The sequence below is a fragment of the Phaethon lepturus genome, unplaced genomic scaffold (genome assembly GCF_000687285.1).
Source record: "Phaethon lepturus isolate BGI_N335 unplaced genomic scaffold, ASM68728v1 scaffold21418, whole genome shotgun sequence".
NCBI lineage: Eukaryota > Metazoa > Chordata > Aves > Phaethontiformes > Phaethontidae > Phaethon > Phaethon lepturus.
The window spans coordinates 11,422-24,130 of NW_010555950.1; the positions used below are offsets into that span (position 1 = coordinate 11,422).

The 12,709-nt window shown below is 38.7% G+C and overlaps 1 protein-coding gene across 2 annotated transcripts in view; it reads left to right on the plus strand.

The window, feature by feature from the left end:
• The window catches only part of MARCH7 (membrane-associated ring finger (C3HC4) 7, E3 ubiquitin protein ligase), a 19,161-nt gene extending 6,452 nt beyond the window's left edge, over window positions 1-12,709 (plus strand). For both annotated transcript variants that reach the window (XM_010292337.1, XM_010292338.1), the window contains 7 exons: window positions 1,280-1,447; window positions 4,357-5,473; window positions 5,737-5,906; window positions 7,278-7,387; window positions 8,768-8,881; window positions 10,750-10,798; window positions 12,628-12,709. In XM_010292337.1, the coding sequence (XP_010290639.1) occupies window positions 1,280-1,447; window positions 4,357-5,473; window positions 5,737-5,906; window positions 7,278-7,387; window positions 8,768-8,881; window positions 10,750-10,798; window positions 12,628-12,653 (1,754 nt within the window). In that variant the 3' untranslated portion in view covers window positions 12,654-12,709. The remainder of the gene's footprint in view (window positions 1-1,279; window positions 1,448-4,356; window positions 5,474-5,736; window positions 5,907-7,277; window positions 7,388-8,767; window positions 8,882-10,749; window positions 10,799-12,627) is intronic.

Genomic DNA, 12,709 nt, shown 5'->3' on the forward strand with positions numbered 1-12,709 from the left:
GCTGTTATTTCACAGGGCAAATTGTGTTGGTAAACCTATGTGTGTGAGGGACAGCAGAAAGGGAATCTTTATTTTACTTTGCTCTGTGTTCCAAGAAGCAGTGTCATGGCTGGTTAGAACACTGTTGTTAGGGTTCAGGGAAGAGTTCTTCATCAGGGCCTAAACTCATCCTATAGGCCAGGCAAAAATAAACATTCTACACTAGGAGCTCCTCCAGGAAAAACTGAGATTTTCATTAAAGCTGTAAATAAGTGTGTAATACTTGGATAGATATAAGTTAAGCAATATGCTAACAAAAGTCTAAAGGTCAGGAATAACGGTCAAACACTTATATTGAAAATACTTCTAGAACATTTTGAAACAGGCCTTTAGATCCATTCAGATTACCCTTGTGAGTAGGGATCAATGTTCTTGTATCCCCTTATGGAACCATACAGTTGTCCAAATAAAGTTAATAAATTCTTGCTCAAAGCCCATTGTTGTTGATGCTTTGTTACTCTTTGTTAATAAAATGACCACCATTAACATTTTTCATTATGGTGTAGGACCATCTTTCTAGATTGGTTGGTTATCACACTTCTGACCAATGAATGCTTAAATTTGGATTTATAAGTTAGCAGTAAAACAAAATCAAGGTGAATTTTTCAGAGCCATTGAAGAACATGTGGAACAAGAGTTTCTTTCACAGCTGAAATACGTATAGTTCTCGATTCAGTTGTTGGAGCTGTTAGCAAAAAAACAAGATCTCTTTCTAAACTGAAGTGTTTTACTCTGCAGTGTGAGCAAGAACAGTATTAGTCATTGCTCTTAAAAGTTGTGTCTAAGCTGCATTTAAGCCTCAGCTATCTTTCTGGAAAATTAATTTTAGGAGCATTTAAGAAGCATCATTAGAACAGCAGCATTTATTAGGTCTCAAGCTGCTGTTTTGGTATATTGTGAAGCCTATTTAATAACTAGCTACCATTAGAAAGCAAGATGCTATTTCTCTTCTTCTTCCTGTCCTGTATGAGTGTTAATGGGTCTGACTCTTGACAAAAGTATTATACTTTTTTTCCAGTTTAGCTTTCAGAACTAACTCGCTGCAAGATAAAATAAGCGCCAGCATCAGCAGAGTGCTGCTTACTGTTGGCTTTATGTTGGCAGCTGGCCACTCGATCAGTTTAGTGGTATTGTTAAACTTGCCCTTGATATGGTATAACCAGAATGCATGCATAAGTACCAGCTTTAATGGATTTTTTTAATTATAAAAACAGGGGATTTATTTACTTTTTCATTCTAGATTCCTCTTGGAGGTACAGTAGGATTCCTAGATCTTCATCAGTGATGCTTGGTTCCCTTGGAACTGAGCTGGTGCGAGAGCGAAGAGAGTTAGAAAGAAGAACAGATCTGTCTGTTAATAACCTGGTGGATCACAGCTACAGAAACAGTGACTTTTCATCATCAACGTGTATGTATTGTGCAACTGAAAGCTTGTAAACCCATAGGTTGCATGCCTGTTAGTTTCTTCACATGTTCTTTTAATATTTTCTTCAAAACATAAAGCCAAAAGATCTATTTAATTTGAAGATACCACTTTATTTAAAGTTGGTTGGCCATTTTCCATGTGGTTGCTAAACCGTCAAAGGTTATATGAATGGTCTAGCTTGTAGATGCATTCAGTCTTAAGCAAATGGTATCATTGTTTGCCACTGTAACTGTGTGACTAGTCAGAAAGCTTCTTTTCTCCTTGTTCATCTTAAGATCCCTTGGTATTTAGGAATAGAAGAAGAAATAATATTAATTTGACTTGGGAAAGGGTTTTCATGAAGATGTCTGTATCGTATTACCTCTTTCCATTTGGGTTCTTCAGGGGTTACTAGGGAAAACTGCTAGACCACTGAAAATAAAAATTAATAAACACGGACTTTACATGAGGTGAGAGATTTGTTCCATAGTAACTGCTAGGATTAGTACAGAGTTCTGCATTGTCATTTTCCCTTTCTATTCAGTGTTGTGGCCTTTTAGAGTTGTCTCAGGGGAGGCTCGTCATCAGTGTTGATCTGCCACTTTTTGCAGATGCATTAGTGGTATTTTATAATGCCGAAGTTTAAAAAAAAAAAAAAAAGCCATTTTTATAAGTCTAGAAGATAAGCAGAAAAGATAAAAACTAGTTCCAGATTTCATCCTGCCTTACCAGAAGAGTATGTTTTAATGTCATCATACTCTACATTTCTTTACTAAGTGGACAGTTGGAATTTAACTAGTAGAGCCTAATGGAATAAATGGATGGGTGGACAGCCCTGCTTTGTGCTGTCCATGCTGCATTTCTAGCAGTAGTGCCGCTGTTAAGTGCTACAAAAATAACTCCCAGCTGTGTTCCCTGGTGTGTAATCAAAACCATATGGCAGATGGTTGATGGTTGGCATCTGTGCAGGTGTTTCTTTAGTTAGAATCTGCCAGATGCATAAACCTGAGTTTCAACAATAAATGGTAATTGCAATACAGAACCTGTTAAAAAACCACAAACCACCAACCACACAACAAACAAAAAACCCACCAAAACTACAAACGTGAAAGGTTTCAATTCCAAAATACATAGAGAAAGCTTGTGCCTCATACCTTAATCTACCTATGCTTGTTAAGTAGTTAAAATATTGAAGAAATTTCCCTTCTTTAGAGGTTAGCGGGCTTCAGCTGCTTCCTCCTTCTTCCCCCCACCCCCTCCCCAGTCTAGCCTTTTGAGGAAGGAGACCAGCTGATGTTAGCTTCTTCAGATACATCATGTAATGTTAACTACAGTTCAGCTACGGTAGAATTCTCTGTGTTGAGGTACTTGCACGGTATTTACAGGAAATACGCTTATAAGAGTCATAGAAGGGTTTGGGTTGGAAGGGACCTTTCAAGGCCATCTAGTCCAACCCCCTGCAGTGAGCAGGGACATCTTCAACTGGATCAGGTTGCTCAGAGCCCCGTCCAGCCTGACCTGGGATGTTTCCAGGGATGGGGCATCAACCACCTCTGGGCAACCTGGGACAGGGTTTCACCACCACCCTCATTGTGAAAAATTTCTTCCTTATACCTAATCTAAATCTGCCTTCTTTTAGTTTAAAACCCATTACCCCTTGTCCTGTTGCAACAGGCCCTGCTAAAAAGTCTGTCCCCATCTTTCCTCTTTAAGTACTGGCAGGCTGCAAGAAAGTTTCCCTGGAGCCTTCTCTTCTCCAGGCTGAACAACTCCAACTCTCTCAGCCTGTCCTCAGTGGAGAGGTGTTTCATCCCTCTCCTCCATCAAAAATGATCCATCCCTCTGGGCAGGCTGGATCAATGGGCCAAGGTCAGTTTTGAGGTTTAACAAGGCCAAGTGCTGGGTGCTGTGCTTTGGTCACAAGAATCCCATGCAATGCTCCAGGCTTGGGGAGGAGTGGCTGGAGAGCTGCCTGGTAGAAAAGGACCTGAGGGTGTTAGTTGACAGACAGCTGAATATGAGCCAGCAGTGTGCCCAGGTGGCCAAGAAGGCCAACAGCGTCCTGGCCTGTATCAGCACTAGTGTGGCCAGCAGGAGTAGGGAAGTGATCGTGCCCCTGTACTCGGCATTGGTGAGGCCACACCTCGAATCCTATGTTCAGTGTTGGGCCCCTCACGACAAGAAGGACATTGAGGTGCTTGAGTGTGTCCAGAGAAGGGCACTGAAGCTAGTGAGGGGTCTGGAGCACAAGTCTGATGAGGAGTGGCTGAGGGAACTGGGGTTGTTCAGTCTGGAGAAGAGGAGGCTGAGGGGAGACCTCATCGCTTTCTACAGCTCCCTGAAACAGGGTTGTGGCAAGGTGGGCGGCTGGTCTCTTCTCCCAAGTAACTACTGATAGGACGAGAGGAAATGACCTTAAGTTACATCGGGGAGGGTTTAGATTGGATATTAGGAAAAATACCTTTACTGAAAGAGTGCTTTACTTTTTTGCTTAACTGGTTTTTCTCAGTTGACAGGCAGAATGGGCCTTTAAGTTATAAATAGTATTGTATATAGTTTGCTGTTTTTAATTCAGGTGCTGTTCTTATGTAACTTCTGACAGATGGTCAGAATTCTCATATTCACATACAAGAAAGCGAGTCATGCCTTGATAATCTGAAGATTTTGGGGGTGTTAGATTCCAAGTGGATTTACCAGACTGAAACCAGTGTAGGTTTCAGTTTAACTTTAGAATTCTGGTAAGTAAACTTAAATTGACACTGTTCTAGAATCTACCTGCCAAATTTGAAACAGTTTTGAGTAAGGATCACAAAATCCTGAACTCCTGCATTTACACTTTAGAGTTATCTATCTGGAATGTAATAATTAGAGCACATCTTGTCATAATATTTTCCCCTGCTGTTCTGCAACAGATCTTCAAGACAGGCCTGCCTCTTCATATGCAGAGGGAGCAAGACCAAAAGTGAACTCGTTAAGCGCTTTGAGGCTGAATGCATCCATGAACCGCCAGTTGCCTTCTGATCATCAGCCATCTTTTTTCAACAGAGACTCTAACATGAGCTCTTCAAGATCCAGCTATCCTTCAAGACAAAGGAGAAATGAATTGGAATCTCCCCAGAGGAGCATGCAGCCAGCATTTTCTCTTACTGCCATTAGAGATGAAACTCCTTCCTCAAGTGGTTCTGAAAGAGTTTTGTCTTCTCAGAGGTCATTGAATGAGCCTGCAGCTGACAGTGAAGGGAGGCGCACAACCAGACAGCTGCTGTCTCGTTTAGCATCTAGTATGTCATCTACATTTTTCTCTCGAAGGTCTAGCCAAGACTCACTGCATACAAGATCATTAGGCTCTGAAGACTCAACGGTGGTCCCAAGAGTTCAAGCTTCTAATCTGTCGAGCAGTAATGGAGCTGCAACTCCGGAAGTTCCAGGACTTCAGACATCTGAAGCTTCTCAGGGATTTAGTTTTCTTAGACGAAGATGGGGTTTATCAGGAGTTTCACAGAATCATAACTCTGATTCAGATGGGGAAAGTTACAGACCAGACTCTGAAAGTAGGAGTACAGGATCCTGGTTGTCATCATCTTTGAGGAATAGGTGTACACCTCTCTTTTCCAGAAGAAGAAGAGAAGGAAGAGATGAATCTGCAAGGACCTCTGCCTCTGATACAACTGCTAGATCACAATATGTCTTCAGAAGAAGAGAGTCAGGTGACGACACCTCTCTTGAAGCATCAGATAGCCCTCCTCGGGCTTCTGTTAGCAGACCACCAACACCTGCAGTATCTGGTATTCCTACAGCTACTGCCTGCCCACCAGATTCAGCCCACAATAGGAGAAGTTCGGGAATTCTGCCTGGTTCTCTCTTTCGCTTTGCAGTGCCTCCAACATTAGGAAGCAGTCTTTCTGACAATCTTATGATAACTGTAGATATTATTCCCTCTGGCTGGAATCCATCTGATGGACAGGAAAATGGCAAGTCTAAAATACCACCTTCCAGAGATCCAGAGAGACTCCAGAAAATTAAAGAGAGGTAAATGAGTATGTTCTTTTGAGTTAAGAAAATGCATCTGACTTAACATGAGAGGATTTTCTGTAACCATGGTGTTAAAAGGAAACTTTCCTTCAGAGAAGGAGGCAACACCGTCCTCTGTCACCTGTGTTCTCACTTTTGTCTTTGGAGAAACTTGTTTTAAGCCCTGTAGGTTTGAGAATAGTTTGGTGAATGGAATTGTTGTTACAAAAAGCCTTACGTGAAATGTGTCACAGCATTTGTTGGTATTCCTTCCTATTCAGCCTGCTTTTAGAAGATTCTGAAGACGAAGAGGGTGACTTATGCAGAATCTGTCAGATGTCCTCTGCAAGTTCTGACAACCTTTTAATAGAGCCATGTAAATGCACGGGAAGTCTGCAGTATGTTCACCAGGAGTGCATGAAAAAATGGCTGCAGTCCAAGATTAATTCAGGTAAAGCAGACTCTAGACCAAGGTAGACTTCCAGTTACACTGTGAGGCTTATCAGGAGAATACTCTTACTAAATATTTAAAGTTATTTATTTGAAAAAGGAGCAGTTGGGAACAAACAACAGTGTGACATCTCCAGGCTTATCATGTATCTGTAAAGCTTCTCATGTGAATAGTCCCAGGAACTGTATTTGTCATTCAGAGAATTACATTTTTGGGATTGTCTACTAAGGTATTAGATAAAATATAACATTGCAGAAGTGGACCTTTAGAGCTCCTCTACCACTTTGGGTGACTTTGTTCCCCACCATTCTCACGTGTGTGCTTCTAGTTTTTAAGACTTTTATAGCTGGGCTGACTGTAGCAGTGATAGGAATTTTAAAATCCAAAAATGTTTTTCTGTTGTGATGATACTTAAATTTTTTTTTAAGATACTAACTTCTGTTCAAGGCAGTTAAAACTGCTTGTTCAAAAAATTGCTCTTGCATATAGGATTTATTTTTTAAGAAACACTTTGGAAATTGCACACTGTACAAATGTTTTTGTAATACATTGATTGACCAGTTTATAACTAAGTATTTTTAAGACGTAAAAATAGGTGGCTTGGTAGAAGACATGAAGATCATGGAATACTTTTTACCAAAGGAAGGTCCTAGCATCTATTTACTTTTTTTACTAAGTATCAGAGGACCTGCATCAGAATAAGGATGTATTAGAAGCCTCAGCCTGTGGGAGGAATTAATTTGAAGTATTTAACTATATAAGACATAAATCTACCATAAACTTGCTTTGTTCATCTTGTTGCTTATGGAGACGCTTGTTTTAAACCTGGCACTTTAAGACAAAATGTTACTCTGGCAATAACTTCAAGCTATTCCAGTACAGCTATTCCAGCATGTTTCCCTGGAAACATTCAAGGTCAGGTTGGATGGGACTCTGAGCAACCTGATCTAGTTGAAGATGTCCCTGCTCACTGCAGGCTGGTTGAACTAGGTGACCTTTAAAGGTCCCTTCCAACCCAAACTATTCTATGATTCTATATTTATTATTACTTTTGTGTATATTTGGATTACGCTGTAGAATTCAAACAGCCCAAGCAGTGATTTTACGACAGACTTTCAGTAAGAGGCATGTGGTGTCCAGAATTAACATAAGGCAAAATATGTGAACCTGGATAGAGAAAAAACATTCTATAGCATTTACATTCTTGCAGTAGCAGATAGTCACTACATTTGTATTAGAGGCTTTCTTCTAACTTGGCTCTGCAAAATAAAGCCAAGAATTAGTTACAGTTTGTAATACTTTTATAACCGTGTCCTGCATTATAGATCATTGCAACTTGACACTGACTTTCTCCCTGCCTCTCCCCACCAGGTTCTTCTTTGGAAGCAGTAACAACTTGTGAGCTGTGCAAGGAGAAGTTGCATCTGAATCTGGAAGACTTTGACATTCATGAACTCTATAGGGCACATGCAAATGAACAAGTTAGTATATTTTGCCTAATTTGGTAAGTGTTGGTTTAGTGCTGGGAGGGAGCTTTTTTTAGAGCAGGAGAATGAATCTCCTTTTCAGAAGGAGTGTTATGCACATAAAGTAACAGGAACAGATTTTTCTTCCTGCTGTGCTTCCTATAGCTGAGCTTTCAGTAAGTGTAATACATTTCTTATCCTTTCCTTAGTTGCAGATCTGTTATCTAGCTTTGCAGTCCAGTGTCTCTGCCACATAGGTACAGTGGAAATACTAGTATGATTAGATTGAATTTCACATTAAGTCATGAATTGTATTTGCTTTTAGCTCTTTTGTAACCCATTTAAGCAATAGTTTTAAACATACCACTAAAAACTTTTTTGTTTCATTGGAGTGGTTGAAACTAACCTCTTTTCTAGCAGCTTCCTGCTGCTCCTTCAAGTTCTTTTCTAAATTAAAAACAATTAAAGGCCCATTAGTATTACTCTTGTTATATATAAAATACATTATCTTAGACCACTGGGTTTTGTAGTATTTAAAAATGAATAAATAACAAAAAGCTGATGTTATTTCTATGAACCTTATTCAGAGGGTTTTCCTTATTCTCCGAGTCATTTTCTGTGAATGGAGAAAGACTAATGAAATTTGCCTGCCTCAGAACGTGCAAGAAAAAATGAAGTGACACCAGTTTTGGGGCCTAACAGTGACCTCTAATTTTCTTACTGTTTAGAGTAAGCTTTTATCCTAGTACTCTAGTTCCTGTCACTTGGGCCAGACTCTGAAAAGTCTTTCTCAAGAGTGCCATCATCTTATGTTTTAGCACTACTGATTGTTAGTTACTGTCACTGTACTTTCACAGAAATAAGAGCTTTGAAACTTTTTTCTTAAAAAATTGGCTCTAAATGATTGGTTCTGCAGTAGCATTTTGAAAGTTTGTCTTCACCTTAGCAGGGAAAATAATTTCTCAAAATAACTTAGAACATCATAAAGCTGTTAGTATAATATTTCCCTTTATTTTGGCTTTCTGTAAAGCGTTGGGACCACTGAAAAGAAACCAGCAAAGCTGCTTGTTTTTATTTTCCCCAGTGGTATAATACTCTGATTCTCAGATTTCTTCCCGTGAACTAGCCATGCTGACTGAGATTTTCTTTGTTACAACTCTTTCTATTTATCTTTGAGGATACATGTTAGATTTGGGGTGGGTGGGAAGAACCGAAAGTGTAAATAGCTTTTCAGTAATTAAGATTTTTTAGTATTACATTTCCCTAATTTTCCTGGAACAACTAGAGATCAAATATATCATGTTTCCAGTAAAATTTAGTTCTTGTTCTACTTCTTGAATCATATATGCAGATATACAACTGACATTCTGAACGTTTCTTTTGATCTCCTTTAAGGCAGACTATGAATTTATCAGCTCTGGTCTCTACCTTGTAGTGTTGTTACACTTATGTGAGCAGCGCTTTTCTGATATGCTAGGAACTGCGAGTGAGGCCAGCACACGTGTCAGAGTAAGTATGCAGTGATTTTATGGCAGGAATTGCTCATACAGAGAACTTGGAACTAGATTGCTACCTTGAGCGACCTACAAGCTAGATACCCAAGAAGCATGCTTATTTAACAAATTTAGGTCATAAACTGTTTGAGTTTGTCAGTGCAGTTACACCATGTTTGATTTGAAACTGAAGGTACGACTTTCTGCAACACAGTAACTGCAATAATCATTTTTGTTGAGGCTGTTGGTAGTGCATTGCTTTGCATGTATGTTGTCATGATTATTGTGAATTTATGCAAAATGGCAAAGTTTACCTCCCTCTACGCGATTGAGAATGTTGGACTGTCTTACTTGATTAATTTTTCTTACTATGCCAGTCTACATTGCAAAGGTGTAGACCTTGCAGTGCTTGTCTGATGGATTGCGCCTAAATATCTGCTTGAATATTACATTCTGAAACTGACTAGTTGTAGTATGTCAAAACTCTTACTAGTTATATTTGACTGGATTCTCATCACTTAAATGGCTTGGCAGTAAGTACATATTTTATATATATTTCTTGGCAGAAATGCAGTAAGTACATATTTTACCCGTAAGAGATCATCATACAAAGTTAGTTCTGCATAGTGACTCATTCAGAAAGCCTGTGTTCTACATGCTTAGTTGATCCACCAGATAATGAATCAGTGCTCTTTGTCAGATGAACTCCTGAAAAGCTGATTTTTTTTTTTTTAATGACATACAAAGAACTGACAATATTAAGCTTGTCCAAAGCTTACTTGAATGGTTGCTAGCAGGTACTAGGCCTTTGTTGTAGAGGCAGGACTGTTCTTTAATCTTTTTCTGTATTAGAACAGTGGTCCTCTTTTCTGTACGTATCTAATGTAGAGCATGTATTCTGTGATCCACAAAGGCAATGTCCATTTTTCTCTGCTACAAGCATAGAGACGAAAAAGACATATAATCTAATAGTAGCCAGCATCCAGTACAGGTTATTAGCTTGAGTAAATTGCAGAAATAAGATGTTTTTACTGGTTTTTTATCAGAGGTGGCATTACGCAGTTGTGTGACACTGACACTGCATTTTAAACCAGTGAGAGCACTGATGAGTATTTGATGCCGAGCATACAACACAGCTTTGGAAACTGTAGCATTATATTCTTGTTTCATTTTATTTGCTGTGCCTCTGGACTATCGCTGAAACAGTGATGTAGATGGTCACTGACCAAAAAACCACTTGGCTGAGACTTTCAAAGTTGCCCAAGGAAATTGTGTTCCCTAGGGATTTTGGCTCTGGGTTTTGATGCCATGTACTTCCATGTTTACTTACATTAAACTACCACCATTGCCTAATAGTAATCCTGCTCCTAAACTTTTTATTTACAGTTAAAATCTAAGTGTATTTATGCATTTTTCATTAACCTCATTCAGTCAGAGGGCTCTGTTTTACCATATTAATAGTGAAGTAAATTAAATGGATCTATTTAATGCAGTCCTTACTGGTTATGTTTTTCTGCATTACAATTTCTAGGAACGGTTTTCATAAAACTAGCACTTGTTTATGTGTGCTACTTTCAAAATTGATGTGTTTTACAGACTATAGAACATGAAGATGATGCCACTAACTGCTGCCAGAAACATTTGACATAGAGTGGAAGGTTAAATAACTGTGCAATAGCAATTTGAAGTCTAATGTTGGGGATTTATATTAAGTTTTGCATTGATTTTTGTAAGTTGGGCAAATGGGGTAGGATACATCTGGGATGAAGCTTTGGGATCAAAAAAGTGAAGAAAAAAATGAAGAAAACTTTTTGCTAACTTGTTGCAAATTTCTGCAGATAACTTTGCAACTTTTAAACTACTTTCTCTCTGCCTTGTTTCTAGTTTATTAACCTTGCAAGAACTCTTCAGGCACATATGGAAGATATTGAAAGTAGGTGCTTCCCCCTTCCTCTCCCCTCCCATTAGATCGACTCAAAGTTAAATGAGTACAATCCTCCTTGCCAAGATTCATAATACCAAACTTAATTACTGAAAATTTTACTTTACCCAGCAGTGCTTTTTCCATTATCAGTAGAATTATTCTGAGGGGGAACTGGTTTTAATTCTCCATGATTTAATTTCCCAACAGCATAGAGTTGTTTAGACCACAAAAATGTTTTCTGCAAGTGATAACAAGATTCCTCACTAGTTACGGTTTAGTTATTGTAATTCTAGTAGTACATAGTTATGGGGGTGACCTTCAGGTTTTACGTGAGTCCTTTTACATGAGTCCTAGTGGAAAAGAAACACTTAAGTGGAATTTCACTGCACTTAAATCACCATACTTCTCTTGCCATTTCCTCGTTTTCCCCTTTCTCTTTTGCCGCCTTCTCCCCTTTCCTTTTTTTCTATCCACACATGCTTTTTGGCTGTGTGTTATTCCTTGATCAGACCTATCCACTTCAGGAATGAAATCTAACAGTTGCCAATTTTGGCAAAGGACTAGCCTACTTTTCACCTAATGGCTTCTTTGGTGTGCTTAAATTCAAAATATGTGCTGACTTCTGGTAAATGTATCACGAATCTAAGTATTTTTTCTGGTATGATGAATAGGCAATAGACCGGTAGTTGATCTACCTGTTTTTTTCTTAGTGTGCATGTGAATGTCTGACAACATTTGAAGTTTGTATATGCATTTTCAGTGCATAGGATGTATTTGGAGTATGATAAAGGAATGGTGTGCGTGTTTAAGTTTTAGTTCAAGGAGCAGATGATTATTTCTGTGTTCAGAGCAGACTAAGGTGGACTTAAGTTCCGAATTTATTCTGAAGTTATGTGCATCCTTATTAGAGTACAAATTAATGAGTGCCATTCTACACAGCAATTTAATCTATATTTGATTCAGTCTTTATCTAACTTGCGGGTGAGGAATGCTGAGTTTTAGATTTATTGTTGATGTTACTTTAGTTAGATTTCTAAGAACTGGAGAAGTGAGGAGACAGACCTTGCTTCTTTCTGTGTTCAGAGGTGGAACAAGTTACTGGAGCGTAACTCTCTCTTAACTGCAGTCTCCTTAAGGAGACTTAAGACTTAAATTCCTGTTATGGACAAGCTAACAGTGTACAAACCTATTGTAGATGTGTGTCGTGACTTTTATCATAGTTCACAAGTGTGTTTTTGTCTTTTAATTCACCTTGCAACAATAAAATCCTATGCATGTGTGGTCTTTATGTTCATTTTGCATATGCTGAAAGAATGGGGGTGGAGAGAGGAGCTGCTTCCACGTAGGTCTGACCTAATTGCATTAAGCAACATACGTATATAAAAAAAATTAAAACTTTTTCTGTTTGTTTAGACTGCTGAACATTTCTAGATATTTTAGTATCCAGACTGTTAACTTTGTAAGTCATTTCTTTCCCTTGCGTTGGGTGCTGCTGTCATGGATTGAATATGTTCTCCTCTGACTACTGTTGGAATTAGCCACTGTAAAAACTACATAAAGGTTGAATCTCTGGCGTAATAAAGTTTTCTTCCTTTTATTTTGAGGAAGAATAGCAGGAGGACACTGCATTTTGTAATGTCAAGTTTCAATTTGAAAATGATATATTTTTCAGGCATGAGACGCATTTAAAAATGTGTAATAACACAAGGTTTGGGCAGGTATTACAATCTGCTGTTTAATATTATAAAATTACCTGTATTTCTACTACTCATCTTAAAAGTGCTCTCATTTCACAGACCTTTGTCAATGCTTCTGATTATACTGTGTTGTTCTAGCAGCTTCTGAGGATGATTCTGAAGACTGATGCTGGTAGAACTTTCCATACTGCAAGAGACAAGTGGAACTGCTGCAGAAATGCTG